This window comes from Humulus lupulus, chromosome 6, assembly GCF_963169125.1.
Source record: "Humulus lupulus chromosome 6, drHumLupu1.1, whole genome shotgun sequence".
Taxonomy (NCBI): domain Eukaryota; kingdom Viridiplantae; phylum Streptophyta; class Magnoliopsida; order Rosales; family Cannabaceae; genus Humulus; species Humulus lupulus.
The window spans coordinates 96,088,074-96,106,802 of record NC_084798.1 but is presented as its reverse complement, the minus strand read 5'-3'; the positions used below and the strand labels follow the sequence as shown (position 1 = coordinate 96,106,802).

At 36.5% G+C, this 18,729-nt stretch overlaps 1 protein-coding gene across 1 annotated transcript in view; it reads left to right on the top strand.

The window, feature by feature from the left end:
• The window catches only part of LOC133782374 (callose synthase 1-like), a 28,745-nt gene extending 14,405 nt beyond the window's left edge, over positions 1 to 14,340 (top strand). Inside the window, exons 23-43 of the mRNA XM_062221661.1 lie at positions 16 to 107; positions 232 to 316; positions 403 to 572; positions 667 to 790; positions 876 to 973; positions 1,054 to 1,186; positions 4,950 to 5,101; positions 8,478 to 8,587; positions 8,667 to 8,792; positions 8,948 to 9,016; positions 9,105 to 9,288; positions 9,856 to 10,060; positions 10,351 to 10,470; positions 10,572 to 10,690; positions 10,810 to 10,893; positions 11,669 to 11,781; positions 11,872 to 12,101; positions 12,184 to 12,981; positions 13,113 to 13,163; positions 13,541 to 13,726; positions 13,850 to 14,340. Of these exons, the coding sequence (XP_062077645.1) occupies positions 16 to 107; positions 232 to 316; positions 403 to 572; positions 667 to 790; positions 876 to 973; positions 1,054 to 1,186; positions 4,950 to 5,101; positions 8,478 to 8,587; positions 8,667 to 8,792; positions 8,948 to 9,016; positions 9,105 to 9,288; positions 9,856 to 10,060; positions 10,351 to 10,470; positions 10,572 to 10,690; positions 10,810 to 10,893; positions 11,669 to 11,781; positions 11,872 to 12,101; positions 12,184 to 12,981; positions 13,113 to 13,163; positions 13,541 to 13,726; positions 13,850 to 14,098 (3,498 nt within the window). The 3' untranslated portion in view covers positions 14,099 to 14,340. The remainder of the gene's footprint in view (positions 1 to 15; positions 108 to 231; positions 317 to 402; positions 573 to 666; positions 791 to 875; positions 974 to 1,053; positions 1,187 to 4,949; positions 5,102 to 8,477; positions 8,588 to 8,666; positions 8,793 to 8,947; positions 9,017 to 9,104; positions 9,289 to 9,855; positions 10,061 to 10,350; positions 10,471 to 10,571; positions 10,691 to 10,809; positions 10,894 to 11,668; positions 11,782 to 11,871; positions 12,102 to 12,183; positions 12,982 to 13,112; positions 13,164 to 13,540; positions 13,727 to 13,849) is intronic.
• Positions 14,341 to 18,729: the final 4,389 nt, after the last annotated feature.

Here is an 18,729-nt window from a genome sequence, read left to right as displayed (position 1 = left end):
TGGTGGTTGTTTCAGGTCCTATCTAAAACGGACGAGGCAACAAAGTTTGCCCAGTTATGGAATGAAATAGTCAATAGTTTCAGAGAGGAAGATCTTATAAGTAACAGGTAAAGGTTGGATGCTCTATTTCCACACATACACCCCCTTCATAACCACTTCAGATAGTCTCCTTTGTGTTTAACATAATGAATTTGAAATCTTATCTCATAAGATAATAAAATTGTATTTCAGGGAGATGGACTTATTACTTGTTCCATACATGGCTGATCCAGATTTGAAGCTTATCCAGTGGCCTCCCTTCTTACTTGCAAGCAAGGTTGGACATTATCTTTCTGTTTTCCTCTTTTTTGGAAGGGATCCTGATACCCAAAAAAAAAAACTTACCTAGCACTTTCTTTGCAGATACCAATAGCACTGGACATGGCAAAAGATAGCAGTGGACAAAGGTCACAAGACAATGAGCTCAAAAAGAGAATAAATAAGGACGAGTATATGCTTTGTGCTGTTCAAGAGTGTTACTTGTCATTTCAAAGTGTCATTCGTTTTCTGGTTCTAGGACACCGTGAAAAAATGTAAGTTCCCTCCTACTGTCTGGCTTTGGAATACATATATATGGTTGAATGACATTCTGATCATTATTTCCCTGATCATTTTTTGTCTCTCCAGTGTTATAGACAATATTTTCTTCTCAATTGACGAGCACATTAAAAAAGAAGATTTGATAGCAGAACTGAATATGAGTGCTCTGCCTAACCTTTATGAACAATTTGTTATTCTGATAAAATATTTGGTAACTTTTTTTTGAGATTTTTTCCCCTACTTATATCTGTTCCAATATAATAATTAGCTTTAATAATATTGGTCGGGTACCGCAGTTAGATAACAAAGAAGAGGACAAGGATGAGGTTGCAATCATCTTGCTGAATATGCTAGAGATTGTTACCAGAGACATACTGGAGGATGAAACACCAAGGTAAGTGATTTGGAGAAAATGTTGTTCGAAATACATGCGTATGAGTCTTATTGGTTTGCATTTCTTGATTTATTGTGCAGCTTGCTAGAGTCAAGCCATGGTGGTGGATCTTATGGAAATGATGAGGGCATGATGCCGCTTGATCAGCAATATAAGTTTTTCAGTGAACTTAGGTTCCCTGTGACCTCACAAACCGATGCTTGGAAAGAAAAAGTTAGTATTATGTAGTTTAAGTGAATAAAAATCATATATTTTACTAATATGTCAATTGGCATATTTAGGTTACAGCATCTAACATATTAAACATATTAACCCCATAAAAATAGGAACTAACTAAAACTAACTCCCAAGTCTAAGGAAACACCTTACGACTAATTCTTTCTACACTTTACACGGTAACTTACACTCCTCCTCAAGTTGGTATGTAAATATCAAACATACCCAACTTGTATACAAGTAGATCAAATGTAGGTTTAAACAACCCTTTTGTAAGAATATCTGCAGTTTGATATTCAGATTTTACAAACGGTATACAAATTATTCCTATTTCCAGATTCTCTTTTATAAAGTGTCGATCAACTTCTATATGTTTGGTCCGGTCATGTTGCACAGGATTATGTGCAATACTTATGGCAGTTTTTTTGTCGCAAAACAGTTTCATAGGCATACCCACTTGTAGCTTCAGTTCCTTAAGCACATGGTTTATCCACAAAATCTCACATACCCCGTTAGCCATAGCTCTATATTCTAATTCTGCACTACTCCTTGCAACCACACTCTGTTTCTTGCTTCTCCAAGTCGCTAAATTTCCCCAAACAAACGTGCAATATCCTGAAGTTGACTTCCTATATGTGATCAAACCTGCACAATCAACATCAGTAAATGCTTCAATACTTCTGTTATCACTCTTCTTGAAGAGAAGACCTCTGCCAGGACTACCCTTTAGATATCTTAGAATGCGATAAGCAACTTCAAGATGTTCCTTGTAAGGAAGATGCATGAACTGACTTACCATACTCACAACGAAAGCAATATCAGGTCGAGTATGAGATAGATAGCTAAGCCTCCCAACAAGTCTTTGATAGTGTTCCACATCTACTAATCTTCCTTGGTAAATCTAACCCAGCTTCTTGTTCAGATCAATAGGAGTGTCTATTGGACAACACTCACTCATTCCTGAACCTTTTAACAGATCAAGAACATATTTCCTTTGGGAAATAACAATCCCCTGTTTGGACTGTCCCACTTCCATAGCCAAAAAATATTTCATCTATCCTAGATCTTATATCTCAAACACCTTGGAGAGTATTTTTCATTGCTTCTAATTCTTCTAGATCGTCCCCTGTTAGGAGAATATCATCAACATAGACAATTAGAGCTGCAATTTTTCCATTGTTTGAGTGACGAGTGAACAAGGTATGATCAGATTGTGCTTGAGAATAGCCTTGTTTTTTTACCACTTGAGTAAACTTCTCAAACCACGCTCTTGGTGACTGTTTTAACCCATAAAGAGCTTTTTCCAACTTACAAACTTTCGTGTTGTTCTCAAAACCTGGTGGTGGAAGCATATACACTACCTCTTCCAATCTTCCATTCAAGAAAGAATTCTTCATGTCGAACTGTCGTAAAGGCCGGTCTAGATTAGCTGCGATTGACAACAAAATTCGAACAGTATTTAGCTTGGCAACTGGAGCAAATGTCTCGGTATAGTCAATATCATAAGTTTGTGTAAATCCCTTGGCCACCAGCCGAGCTTTGCACCTTTATAGAGTCTCATCACTGTTAAATTTTGGTGTAAAGACCCACTTACAACCCACGGTTGGAGTTCCCTTAGGATGGTCTACAAGCTTCCATGTTTGATTCTTCTCCAGAGCACTCATCTCCTCAAAAACAGCCTCCTTCCACTCCAGAATAAGTAAAGCTTCCTATATATTATTTGGAATCTGAGCACTTGAAACATTATTGGTGAAAGTGACAAAAGAAGATGAGAGTTTTGAGGTAGAAACAAACTGAGATATAGGATATTTGAGACAAGATCGCTTACCTTTTCTTATAGCTATTGGAAGATCTATTTCAGGAATAGAATCAGTAGAGATTTGATCAGAAAAAACAGGATTAGAATTGTTACCTAACTCAGTTTCTGGTCTTGGTTCAGATGTTTGGCAGTGTGTTGGTGATGTTGTGACTTCAGCTCTTCGATGAGGGAATTTTCGTGCATATACCTAACCATATTTACCTCTGTTCTGGCCGTTGCACCCTTGCTCATCAAGCTGCTGAGAATTAGCGTGTGGCACAATATTTTCAATATTTATGAGATTTCCCTACTCATTTTCTTGTTGATTTTCCTGCTCATTTTCAATATTTATGAGATTTCCCTGCTCATTTTCTTGCTGATTTTCCTGCACATTTTCTTGCTGATTTTCCCTCACATGAACCTCTCCAACTTGCCTTATATTTGCGTTTCCTAAGTCATATCCTAGAAAATCTTAGTCTAATGAAGGATCACAAAACTATCTGGCAATATTCCTGAGATTATAGTATGGATTAAATCTATTATTGGTAATTTTAAACTTCAAATATTTATTTTTTTCCTTAATTCTCCCCCCGAAGATTAGAATTAAAGAATGGAATGTTTTCAAAAAATTTAACATCCATAGTGATAAATGTTTTTTTCAGAATAGATCAAAACACTTGTATCCTTTTTGGTTTGGAGCAATACCAATGAAAACACATTTTTTCGCTTTTGGGTCAAGTTTACTCGCAGCCCTATTGGGATTCTTAATAAAAACAGTGCAACCAAATATTTTTATAGACATTTCATAAAATAAATGAGAGTTTGGAAAACACTTTTGAAGTACAGAAATAGGCATTTTGAAGTTTAAAAGTCTAGAAGGAATTCTATTGATCAAATAGGTAGCATCTAAGCTAGAATCCCCCAAAGATATTTAGGTACATTATTTGAAAAAAGTAAAGCTTGACTTATCTCAAGAAGGTGCCTATTTTTCCTTTCAACAATGCCAATTTGTTGAGGAGTGTTGTTAGATGAACTGTGATGAACAATTCCTTTTTCAGCAAAAAAGTACCTAAAACTTGTGCAAAATATTCTCACTCATTATCACTTCGTAAAATCTTTATACTTGTTTTAAATTGATTTTGAATTATGTTATAAAAATTCTTGAAAATACTTTCTACTTCATATTTCTCTTCAGCAAATAAACCCAACTCACCCTAGTGTGATAATCGATAAGTGTAATAAACCAGCATTTACCATTACATGTAGAGACCCTTGATGGCCCCCACAAGTCACTATGCACAAGAGAAAATGGTTGCGAAGGTGTGTACACACGTGGAGGATAAGTACTCCTATGATGCTTATATAAAAAACAAATTTCACATTGAAATGAAGAGGGATTTTTATTTTGAAACAAATATTTTAAATAATGAAAACTTGCATGTCCCAATCTAAAATGCCATAAATAAATCTCATCATCTTTGAAATCAGATGCAACTTGAAGGCAAGAACTTTGTTGGGTCTCTTTATTTACGAACGTTCTTTCATCTAGAATGTAAAGGCCACCACACTCCCTAGCACTGCCAATCATCGTCTCCAAGACCGGATTCTGAAAGACACAGTAAGAAGAAAAAAAATTTGCAGTGCAATTTAGTGTAGAGGTTAGTTTACTAATAGAGATTAGACTGCCATATAATTTAGGGACGTGAAGAACATTAGACAAAGTTAGTGTATCAAAGAGTTTTACATTTCCTTCACCAACAATAGCAGAAAAAGTGTCATGAATGAATGATCATTGAGATTCTTACTATCATTCCCTTCTTAAACAATAGATGAATTCTCTTATATCCAATTTATCACCACCCTACTGATTTTGTATACCATGCATCTCATCTTTCAGTTTAAATAAAATTGCATAATTATTTATTGTAACAACTTAAACTTTGATCAAATTTGAGTATACAGATTAGAAGGATTCATCTCTTGCTTACAGAGAAGGAGTCTGCCATGGATGTACCCTCTAACTTGGAAGCTAGAAGGCGCATTTCATTTTTCTCCAATTCATTGTTTATGGAAATGCCTCCTGCTCCCAAAGTTCGAAATATGATATCCTTCTCGTAAGTTTGTTCCATCTTAGAAGTTTCTTATTACAATTGCATGCAATTTATGGAAAATTAAAACAACAGTGCTTAATTGAAGGATTTGTATAGAAAGTAATCAACTATATAGTAAATTTATATACACAAAAAAACACTTCTCGCAAATTGAATGCAGAATTTTTTTATTTTTTTTTATTATTGTTTTTCATGTATTTGAAAGAAAAAACACGAGATTATATAGAAAATGAAGAAAATAATATAAGAGAAATTATTTTTATTTCTGTATTCTCTATCTTTTACAACATAGAACTAGGCTATATACACAACAAACAACTAAGACCCTTCATATTAAAAAATAAATACATTAAATAGAAATTCCTATAGACTAGGAAGCTGAAACAACAATTGGAAACATAAATTCCTTGCTGCCAATATCTGACAACCAATAACTAGCTTGATTTCCTACACTCCCCCTTAAGCTAGATGATATATGCTAAACATTCCTAGTTTGGAGCTGAGTTCACTGAAATTAGGGTGATGGAGAGCTTTGGTTAAGATGTCAGCTGTCTGTTGTCTTGAGGGAACATGCTTCAAGGTGATGATCTTGCCTTCAATCTTCTCATTGATGAAATGACGATCAATTTCAACATGGTTGGTTATCTCATGATGGACTGGATTTTTTGCAATTGCTATAGCAGATTGATTATCACAGAAAAACATTTACAGGGCCTTCAAGGCGGATTCTGAGTTCATCAAGTAAGTGTTTTAGCCACATTCCTTCACAAATTCCATGTGCTAAGGCACAAAATTTTTCTTCAGCACTCCTGCGAGCTACTACCTGTTGCTTCTTGCTGCGCCAAGATATGAGATTTCCCCAAATATAGGAGCAGTATCCGGAAGTGGGTCTTCGGTCAGTGAGAGAACCTGCACAATCTGCATCTTTGTAGATTTTAAGATCCTTGTGAAAAGCTTTTCTGAACATTAGCCCTTTTCCTGGTGTTCCTTTGAGGTACCTAAGAATCCGATAAACAACATCCATGTGTTCCTCTGTGGGACTGTTGAGAAATTCAGTAACAACACTTACAACAAAGCTTATATCAGGCCGAGTGTGAGTTAGGTAGATAATTTTCCCATGAGACGTTGGTACCTTCCTTGATCAACTTTTATTCCGTCTGTCTGTGCTCCAAGTTTGGTATTAGGATCCATCGGTGTGTCAACTGGCTTGCATCTAATCATCCCTGTTTCCTATAAGAGGTCGAGAACATATTTTCGTTGAGTGACTGAGATGCCAAGACTAGATCTTGCTACTTCCATCCCTAGGAAGTATCTTAATTGTCATAGATCCTTTAACTCAAATTCACTGGAGAGGAGCTGCTTGAGATGAGTAATTTCCTCCATGAAATTTCCTGTAACCACAATATCATCGACATAAACTATTAACACCATTAGTTTCCCCCCTGCTGAATGTTTTACAAACAGGGTGTGATCTGACTGGCATTGAGTGTAGCTATCTCCCTTTAGAACTTTCGTAAACCTGTCAAACCAGGCTCGAGGGGATTGCTGAGGCCATAAAGGGAACGTAAAGAACAGAATTTAAAACAAGACTTGGTGTGATTGTTATGGTCCCAATTCCGTCTAATCTCGAACACGAGCCATCTGCTATGTGGACAATGCTATCATTGGAGCATTTGCTAAAATATGAAAATAGTGATCTATCACCTATCATGTGGTCTGAAGCACCGGAATCCACAATCCAATGGGTATGAGGGGTTTGAATAACCTGGAGTGCATGAGTGTTGCTTTGTTGTGCAACTAAAGAGAAATATTGTGAAGAGCTTTGTGCTGCCGTAGAGAAATACCACCAGAGACGAGGCAAAGGAACATGGATGAGTGTTGTGCAACTAAAGAGAAATATTGTGAAGAGCTTTGTGTTGCCATAGAGAAATGCCACCGAAGACGAGGCAAAGGAACACAGATGAGTCGTGCGCTGGAGACAAGCAAGACGCCGAGGAGGATGACGACTGAAAAAGAGGTCGTTGGAGGCAGTCACGCACCGGCGTGTGGCGTTGTTGGCAGAGGATGACGGAGGCGCGTGGGGCTCACGTGCGGCTTTGCTGGGCACCGGAGTTCGGGGGTTTGCCGATCGGAAGCTGGGCAATCTCCCTGGGCCGGAGGTGAGAATAGAATAACAATCGAAAATGGTTTTCTTGGATTGAACCTCAAGAATACCAAACCCTAACTTTTTAAGAGATGGCTGAAGAAAAATTGAAAATTAAATCCCAATTTTGAGCTACTATTGCTCTGATACCATGAAGAAAACAGTATGAGAGAAATTATTTTTATTTTTGTATTCTCTATCTTTTACAACATAGAACTAGGCTATATATACAACAAATTGCTAAGACCCTTCATATTAAAAAATAAATACATTAAATAGGAATTCCTATAGACTAGGAAGCTGAAACAGCAATTGGAAACATAAATTCCTTGCTGTCAACATCTGACAACCATTAACTAGCTTGATTTCCTAATAAGTAGAGGGAGAGCTGAACAAAGAGAGTGTACTTTATTCCTCTCATTTTCTTATTCTTTCATAGCTGAAAACTACAGCTATATATTACTGAAACATTACACTATTATAAAAGGAAAATACTAGATCCTAGTAAATGAAAAGAAAGTCACGATACAATACAGAAAATATACATAAATTAGAATTGGGTTATAACTATTGAATCCTTTTATTTGAGGAAATAAATATAGATACAGATACAACTGTAAATTCAATTTTTCCCCATTCCCCTTCATGCTAGGTGTAGATATCAATCATTCCCAAAACATTCCCAAAAATAGTATCTGCTAGCACCCCCTCAATCTGGAGCATAGGAAACTAAAATAATTACAATTAATCCTAATTTATAGTTAATTTACACCTAATATATTCTAACACTCCCCCTCAAACTAGAGCATAAATGTTAATCATGCCTGATTTGTTACAAAGATAATCAACCCGCACCCCATTTAAAGCCTTTGTGAAAATGTCCTCTAGTTGTTCTCCAGTCTTCACATATCGTGTGGAGATCAATCCTTGTTTAATTTTCTCACGAACAAAATAACAATCAATTTCGATGTGTTTAGTTCGCTCATGGAACCCAGGATTAGGTGCAATTCGAATTTCGTAAGCTAAAAGCTTTGATACCATGAAATAAGAGGTGAAGGAAATTTTATTTTTTTATATTTCATTGAGAAAATAACATGTATTTATATACAAACTAGAGAAGCTATTCTAGGAAACTAGGAGAATATAGGAAAATAAAATAATTACAATTAATCCTAATTTTAGCTAATTTACAGCTAACATATTCTAACACAGTATAACAATTATACCTTTTGGCAGAGTTTTAACACCATACTACAAGGAGGAAGTAACATTTTCTGTTTCTCAATTGGAAGAACAAAATGAAGATGGAGTTTCCATCCTTTTTTACTTGCAAAAAATATTTCCAGGTTTTTTTTCTTGGTTTCCACCTCTTTATATTGTGTACTTAGTCTTTGTAAATTACATGCTAATTTTATTATTATACAGATGAATGGACAAACTTTCTTGAACGTGTCAATTGTTCAAGTGAAGAAGAACTCATGGCCACTGTAGAACTACAAGAAAAACTTTGTCTGTGGGCCTCGTATAGGGGTCAGACATTGACAAAAACAGGTTCACGTTCTCTCTATCTATATCTAGGTTTCAGCTCTGGCTATACTTACGCATGTGTGTTTGACTACATTAGATACTATTGTTGCTTACTGTAAACTAGTTTATTATATTGTTAGTAGTTCTGCTGACTTGTCTTGCTGCACTTACATTTTAAGTTCGAGGCATGATGTATTACCGAAAAGCAATGGAACTTCAGGCCTTCTTGGACATGGCTAAGGATTCTGGTAGTCAATTTTTTTTGTATAAAATACCTCATCTCTTTTGTTACATAAATGATTACTTCACTAAATCTTATTTGCTTTTCTTATGTAGATTTAAAGAAAGGCTACAAGGCTGCTGAATCAGACAATGCAGATCTAGGTGAAAGGTCATTAATGGTACAATGTCAAGCAGTAGCTGATATGAAGTTTGCATATGTTGTGTCATGTCAGCAATATGGCATTGACAAACGAGCAGGCGAACGTCGTGCTAATGACATCTTGAAACTTATGAGAACGTATGTTATCTATAGTTTATCTTCTTGTGTATTTCTGATAGGAACTAGATAATCAAAGAGAACTAAGGCCAAAATTGGCTTTGCAGTATGGATAATCAATCATAGCAACACACCAAATACAGATAGTAGGAACTTCAAGTGGCCTAGAATCTCCTAAGAGAGAATCTAACTCTCTACAATTTCACTCACTTATTTTACATGCTTCCCTCAGGCCCAAACACTAGTTATATACCCATCTGTCTCATATCTTATGCTATCTACTAACCTATAAACTTGCCACTTTCCCTCTCCAAAAATTCCCCTAACAACTAAGTAATTTAGTCTAACTGCTAGCTGTCCACACTTATAATTCAGTCCTTACAAAGTAATGTCAAGTAGTAGCTGATATGAAGTTTGCATATGTTGTGTCATGCCAAAAACATGGCATTGACAAACAAGCTCCCAAACATCGTGTTAATGACATTTTAAAACTTATGAGAGCATATTTCATTTAGAGTTTATCTTCTTGTGTATTTCAAACTATATAAGATATTCATGGTTTTATTTGCTTTCTTTATTGTGCGGAAGGTATCCATCTCTTCGAGTAGCTTACATTGATGAGGTTGAAGAACCAGTTGGTGCAGATAATTCTATAGAATCAAGTAAAGACAAGTCCATTGGGCCGAGTAAAAATAAATTTAAACCAGAAGTTCAGAAAGTCTATTATTCAAAACTTGTGAAGGTTCCAGCTAAGCGTAGTGATTCTTCTGAGCCAGTGCAAAATCTAGATCAGGTTAAGTCTCAAGTTCAAAAGCTTAGAATCTTTTATTATTATTATTATTATTATTGAATCAGAAATAATGTGCAAGTTCTCTTACCCTTTGTTGAGACCGGGAATTAAACTTTATGAGATCTAACCTCCAGTTGTTCCTCAATAGCTCAGTGGTAGAGCGGTCGGAGAGAAGGGATTTCATAATTGGGGTTTTGAATAAGACGACCTTTTCATTGAACAAGCATTTCTTACACTATGATCTCACCAACATTAATTAGCAATTTGCGACTGATTTAATGAATCTTGTGCAGTTAATATATCAGATAAAGCTCCCGGGACCTGCAATGTTGGGTGAGGGGAAGCCTGAGAATCAAAATCATGCCATTATTTTCACGCGCGGAGAAGCATTGCAAACTATAGATATGAACCAAGTACTATTTTACAATACTTTATATGTTTGGTACATCATCTAGTTATAGTTGTAGCATTTGAAACAACATATGCTAATCAGATTGAGATATATATCGCGCAGGATAACTATTTAGAAGAAGCCTTCAAAATGAGAAATTTGTTACAAGAACTCCTTGCAAAACATGGTGATGTGAGAACACCAACAATATTGGGACTGAGGGAGCATATATTCACTGGCAGGTATTTACCGGTGTTAATCTCAATTGTGATTTTCACCACCTTGCTGTTGAGGCTGGTTAACAAAGACTTGATACGTGGGAGTTTGTATTGCTAATAATGTCTTTTGTGAACTTTTGCAGTGTCTCATCTTTGGCCTGGTTTATGTCAAATCAGGAGAATAGTTTTGTTACTATTGGGCAGAGATTGCTGGCTAATCCTCTAAAGTAAGAATTTCATTTGGTACAACATAAAATTGTTTTATGAGAGCATAAATGTATTTTTTGCTTCCAAATGAATTTCCATATTTGGTAGTCTTGTTTATTGATCGTGTTACCATAGTTTTTCATCATATGTTTTATTTTGTGTACACATGATATGGTGAGAATATTCTGTTATCCATATTTGGGAAGGAATGATTGTTTGTCTGGGCCATAAAACTAGCTAAAGAAACAGAATAGGTCAAAGCATCATAGACTATGAAGCTGAAAATTTGTTGATTTTGAAAATAAAATCTAATCATAATATTTTGTTGATTTTGAAAATATTCTTATTTAGAGGCTATTAAACAGCTGTAACAACCTGAGGTTGTGCTATGTTCATCACACAAATTTATACATTTAAGGAAGAGTATCATTTTGAAGTAAAATAAAAAAAGTAATGCTAAGAAGTACGTGGTGCTACTAATACAGGTGCGAGTCCCTTAAAAAGTGATTCACCTGAAATCACCCTGGAGCAGGATTTCTGATTTGTTACTTGTCAAACATATTTCGTCATCAAATTGATAAATTGTAAAATTTGTGGAAAGTTCTGAGAGAAGTTTCTAGAAGAATCTATATTATACTTCTAAGTTTGAGACCATAGAAATTTTAGCGCACTGTCATTACCTACATGTCTATCATTTTTGCACTTTCACAAATATAGGGGTTCACTTGTTGAGGTTTTGCAAACAATAGAGTTTACATGTTTTATATCACATCATGCTATTTTTTTCTCATTCAGAGTTCGCTTCCACTATGGTCATCCTGACGTCTTCGATAGGCTATTCCACCTCACAAGAGGAGGTGTTAGCAAAGCTTCCAAAATCATCAATTTAAGCGAGGACATATTTGCAGGCAATATTATTTTTCTGCAGATATTCATCTGTCTCCCTTGATCAATAGGCGGTTTTTGTCATAATTACACAATTACTTTGTTATGTGCAGGATTTAATTCTACACTGCGTGAAGGCAATGTTACTCATCATGAGTATATCCAAGTTGGTAAAGGAAGGGATGTTGGACTCAACCAGATCTCAGTGTTTGAGGCAAAGATAGCTAATGGTAACGGTGAGCAGACTATAAGTCGTGATATATATAGGCTTGGGCATAGATTTGATTTTTTCCGGATGTTGTCATGTTACTTTACCACAGTCGGCTTCTACTTCAGCACCTTGGTAGGTTTTTAAGTAGATATCTGTACTTCTTAACCTCTTTTGTTTTTGTAGCATTTTTAACTCTTTGGCTCTTGTCTGGCAGCTGAGTGTGCTCACAGTCTATGTGTTTCTCTATGGCCGTCTTTATCTTGTTCTTAGTGGACTTGAAGAGGGGCTGCGAACTCAGCCAGCTATTCGAGATAATAAGTCTCTTCAAGTAGCTCTTGCTTCACAGTCTTTTGTCCAAATTGGACTTTTGATGGCCTTGCCTATGGTGATGGAAATTGGTTTAGAAAGGGGGTTCCGGAATGCTCTAACTGATTTCATATTAATGCAGTTACAACTAGCACCTGTGTTTTTCACATTTTCTCTTGGAACAAAGACTCACTATTATGGAAGGACTCTGCTTCATGGAGGGGCTGAATATAGAGGAACGGGTCGTGGATTTGTAGTGTTTCATGCCAAATTTGCTGAAAACTACAGATTCTATTCAAGGAGCCATTTCGTCAAGGGCATTGAACTAATGATTCTGCTTCTGGTTTATCACATTTTTGGTTATTCATATACGGGCGTAGTTGCATATGTCCTCATCACAGTATCAATGTGGTTCATGGTAGGAACATGGCTTTTTGCTCCTTTTCTCTTCAATCCATCAGGATTTGAGTGGCAAAAGATAGTTGATGACTGGAATGACTGGAATAAGTGGATAAGCAATCAAGGAGGCATAGGTGTCTCTCCCGATAGAAGTTGGGAATCTTGGTGGCAAAAGGAACAAGAGCATCTACGTCACTCTGGGATCCGTGGTGCCATTGCTGAGATACTGTTAGCGCTCCGCTTTTTCATTTATCAATATGGCCTTGTGTATCATTTGAGCATCACTAGGAAAACCAAAAGCTTTCTGGTATTCTTTTTTTATGCTTTTCTTAATTGCTATTTTTCTGCACTCTCTTTTCCTACTCAAGTATCTGCAATACAATCAACATGAAGTAGTGCAAATAGGCTACTAAAATGATTCTTTTGTGAGGCATGCAGGTTTATGGTGTTTCACTGCTTGTGATTGTTGTAGTTTTACTTCTGACAAAGGTGAGTAAGACTAGTGGAATCTTATAAAACTCAACTAAAATTTCTCTTTGAATTCATTGGATCAATTTATCCTGAATATTTCTTTGTACAGTTTTTAATGAAAAGTTGTAAGGCTAACTTTCATTTTAGTTTTCTCTCGTTTTATATGTTGTTACAGTGCCAAATACCAAAAACATTAAGATAACAAACAAAATAAACACAGAAATATGCATAAGCACCTTTTTTGCAAATTGGAAATTCGTATAAGCACCTGTTTTGGAAAAACCTAGAAGCCAAGAAGGGAATTTGATTTACTTGTCTTAGATAATATATCAATTTCGCTGCAGATTTCTCTTCCTCTTGAATTTTATTCTAATATCTTGGTAAAAATCTTGTAGGTTGCATCTATTGGAAGGCGACGATTTAGCGCACAGTTTCAGCTATTGTTTCGACTTTTCAAGGGATTTGTTTTTCTATCATTTTTAACTCTTTTCATCACCTTAATTGCACTCCCCCATATGACTCTTCAGGATGTTGTGGCAATCATTCTTGCCTTCATGCCAACTGGATGGGGATTGCTCTTGGTTAGTTCAATCTTTTATTTCTCCATCGCCTTTATATATCCCAAAGATGGCTTAGATTGTGTTTATGCTGTTACAGTTTGAAAATATTGTTTTAGTTTGCTAATCATTCTTTTCTCAATACAGATTGCACAAGCTTGTAAGCCACTACTTGAAAATACTGCATTATGGGGTTCAGTTCGAACACTTGCACGTTATTATGAAGTAATCATGGGAATGATTCTCTTTATTCCTGTTGCATTCTTGGCTTGGTTCCCTTTTGTTTCAGAATTTCAGACACGAATGTTGTTCAACCAAGCATTCAGCAGAGGTTTGCAGATTTCTCGTATTCTTGGTGGACAAAGGAAGGATCGCTCATCACGAATAAAAGAATAGTTCATCAAAAGGACTAGAAAATCTGTTTGAACTGAAGTGATTGATATAAGTTGTATATAAGTGTATATAACCTTTTGTTGTATGCTTTTGATTATTCTAATATGGAAGCTGAATAAGCTGTCCTATAGAACCTTTGAATTGCCAAGATACTTACAATACATAGTTTTCTTTTATAGATGTATATTATATTCAGATACTTTGAAGTGATTAATAAATGTACATCTAGTATGTTGGACCTGGAATATGTACACGTACCGACTCTAATGATTAAGTCAGTAAGGAGCTCTCCAACAATTTCAACAAAGCGTGTGCCTAGAAAGCGCAGTGTCAAAATGAAACCAATTACTAGTATATTATTCAGAGGTTGAGTTTATACTTGAGGAGAGCAACATAGCCCCCGTTTCATGTCAAATATAAGAAGAATGTCCTTGTTTTTTTATTCTTTTTTTGCAAAATGGCCTAATGGATTAATGTATATATTAATTGACAAACCTACTAATATTGGCTCTTTTTTTTCTTTCTATTACATGTTTTGACAATCCAGTTGTAAAAACAATTGATTTTAATAGCTGTTATAGTATAATTTTTTTGTTTGATGGTATATGATCTTTTTTAAATATTATAAATCATTTTAGGTTATTGATTATTGTTTTTTTATTTTTGTTAAAACAAATATTTTTTCTGCTGACATCTCCTCTATTCGTTTTTGATGCCAATCTTCTGCTTGTTTGAATCTAGCATCATCATGTTCTTTCATTTGCTGCATAAATTGCATCACCTTGTGCAATTCTTGCATATAATCCACTAGCGATGATTGGCTCGCACCTTCTTCCATCTGTGTTTTTTATTGCAAATTTCTCTTCTCTTTGCTGGTCACCATCCAATTCTACAAAAGGCACAATAATCTTTTGCTATCGTCAAAGTATTCTCTTTTTCTCCACGTACATAGTAATATATATAAGTATTTTCATCTCTCGGCGACTAATCATCGTAGTAGTTTGCACATCGCCTTCTTGTTAGTTTCCCACAGACAGTGTCAATTATTTCAGTCATAATCTTCCATACAAAATTTCCCCTAATTCCTTCGCTATGAATAATGAAGAATAAACTACTTCATTGCTACTGATCCGTAATAGTTAGCACATTTCATTAGAGAATATATTTGTAATGTCCTGAATAGCCTAGACCGCTACACTGTGTACTTATAAAGGTGCAGGACTTGCTAATCAAGTCATTTAGTGAAAAATGTGATATAGAAACCACTAATGAACTAGGGTTAAAATGTTTTGGTCTCAAAATGGTACATTTCATACAACTAAACATTTTTACACATGGGATCCCAAAAAGGAACATCGTTCAAAAGTCAGTTTACAAAATTTCCAGAGTTCAAACAACCATTAGCCACTCTAAGGGCAAAACAGACGTTTCTGGTTCTCCTGTTCCTGTCTCCCTCTCAATCGTGGCGGCTGAGTAGCTGATCGTGTACATTCTGCTCTCAAAGCTTTCCGAATCAGGGCTGATCAAACTTGCTCTTTCCTTTACCTGCACCACGAAGCACCCGTGAGCCAACGCCCAGCAAGAAAACATATCATATTATATAACAAGCAATAATAACATTTGGATAACCCCTTAAGCATGTTCATTTAACATACCACAATAATCACAAAGCATGAAGATTCAGCTTATCAACACCCAGCTATGCGGCATAACAATCCACCAATCAATAATAACAATCAAATCACATGATAATCAAGGTCGACACCTTAGGTCGCACCCTCTGTTTACCCCACTGACTCCGGCCCACTTAAACCGAGCTCAGTGCATAATAAGCTGTCCTCAGCTACCAGTGGCCGAGCTGCGCCCTGTGCGCTAGTGTAAACTTCAGCACTCTTAGGCCGTTTGTTTACTATTTACATGGCATAATACCATCCTTCACAAAGCATACAAAACAGGGAACCCTTAGTCCCATTATAAATCCACAACCGGGTGCAGTTTTCTTACCTTTAGTTTCCAAATGTACTGGTTACGTGAGATGCCTCTTGAGCACGATCCGTTTCTCGAGCCCCTAACTTATACCTAGTCACAACCAAGATAAGGGATACCATTAATAATTGTAAAAGGGCTTCTAAATAAGGTTCTAGTCTTTGGAACATCGAATTCCACCAAACACGGTAGTAGATTCGATCCCGAGCACCCTAGGTTAAATTCCCATGCTTAAGATCCCAAAATCCCAAATTCCCTTAAGGGTCGCGGCTCAAGCCTCCCATGCCGCGGCATAGCCCCCAAACAGAGCCCATCCACACTCAGAACCAGACACGGGCCGCAACCCTACCTAGACCATGCCGCGGCCCGCCCTCCATCTCTCACATCCATCAGCTTTAGAGGGCCGCGACTCACCAAGAACTATGCCGCGGCCCGACCCCTTCGAACTCAGAAAAACCTCCATTTTTTACTCTCAAACCTCACTCAAAACCATCCAAAACTATCCCAATTCCACAACTCAATTATCACAAAGCTTCTAACATAATTCCAGCAACACAACCCAACAAAAACTTAGCCTAGAAACTCACCAAAATCTCACTTCAATCTCTGAAACTTAAAAGCTTAAAAACATCAAAACCAATCAAGGAAACATTAACGTTCAACCATTAAACCATAAATTCGAGCTTGCCTTCTTTGATGAACCAACTCTCTAAAAGATTTATGAGCTAACTCTTAGGTTCCAAGCTTCAATTCAATCCTTCAATGTCAAAACCCATAACACCTCAAAACTCAGCCATAAACACAGAATTTAACCCCCATGCATAAAGCTTTTAGCTTAGCTTAATTTCTAGTTTGAGTCCCTAGCTTCCATGAGTTAATCCTCCAAGACTCCAGCACAATCCACTGAATTCCAGCTAAGTTTTCCTTAAGTTTTCTGCAATGTTCTTTGAGAGAGAAAGGGAGAAAGAGGGAAGGTCGGTTCTTTTGTTTCCACCGATTTCTGAGTTTTTACTCAGTCTATCCTTGGGTAATTAAGTTAATCCCGAGGCTCGAGGTGCCGGAAACATCCTCGAGGGCAAAATAGTAAAATTTCCCAGTATTCCCACCTAAGCTTCCTAACTTCAAATATATCTCCAATTATTTATTTCCATAACCCGATAACCTAAATAACCATCTAATACCTGAAATACCCCTTGACTTGCCCAAAGTCAAGCATTAAGTCCCGTTGTGACTTTCCAACTAACTAGCTCCCTAGGATCGCCTCAAGTCGCATGCTGCAGACTTACCAACATAATAATGTGGTTCTCACAAATATAACATATAATCACATTAACATTTATATAACCATACAAGCATGCTTATTATATAATCACGCATTAAACTTAATAAATTCACACATCAACCATTTATGCCCTCCCGTCATACTAATCAAGGCCCTTAAGCCTTATTAGTGATTTTGGGTTGTTACAATATTCGTTTGAACTCATCCAATCTCGGATTGAATAAAGAAGTCAAAGTGTAAATACCTGCAAAAAACACTCCAACGTCAAAGTCAACACTTTGCTTTCTCTCCCAATCCTTAATCTGAACAAGTTTTGACTAGATTTAGGTCTGGTGGTCCCAAATGTGGTCCCTCCGTCATCTATTTATAGAAAAATAATGAAGGGTATGGTTAAGAGCACTTATCCTTATTGTCCACGTGTCAGAGTTAACTCACCCTTCGTTCTTTTTTCTCTTCATTTCACGTGCTGAGCTTAGTTAGCTAATCAATCAGTTGAGCGCTGAGCTCAGCTAGCTATTCAATTTGTTGAGCACTGATCTCAGCTAACTATTCAATCAATTGAGTGCTGAGCTCAACTAACTATTCAATCTGTTGAGCTATGGGCTCATCTAACTATTCAATCAATTGAGCGTTGAGCTCAACTAACTATTCAATCTGTTGAGCTCTGAGCTCAGCTAACTATTTAATCCATTGAGCACTGAGCTCAGCTAACTATTCAATCAGTAAAATGTTGAGCTCGTAGCATTTTTCTTTGTGTCCACCTACAAAATCACGCCACGTCAATTATGGTGAAATTATCCTCATACAATTGCCCCTTGCCTTTTTTTTTTTTTCACTTAAGATGTTCGATAATGGATAAGGACAACACCTTTTATTTTGGCGGTCACTTTGTTTTCCTACACTCAATCATCCACTTCCACGCGTGTGCGAAACCCCTGCCAATATTTAATACCGGTCCCATCTTTCAAATTCCAAGCGAGTCATGTAGGAAAATTTTCTCTCTTATAACCGTTACATATTCCTTCATTTCATTTCTCCTCTTCATTTTCCTTCCTCTCCCCAAACCTTCATTCTTTGAGTTTCAATCAGTTTTCTTTCTTTCACCTTCTTCGAAATTGGTTTGTTATCCTCAAAATTTCGTTCAATAAAGACGTGGCAATCAGATGGACAAGTGGTAGGGCATGGTCAATAAATGACACATTAATAGTCAATAAATGTGTTATTTAAAGAGGTGAAAATGTTGAGAATTTAGCTGAGGAGTTGTGATATTACTGGTTAGGAATAAGTTTAGTTGACCGGTGGTGTGATTTATCATGCTCGACCGGTGGTGTGCCATGCCCGACCGGTGGTGTGCCATGCCCGATCG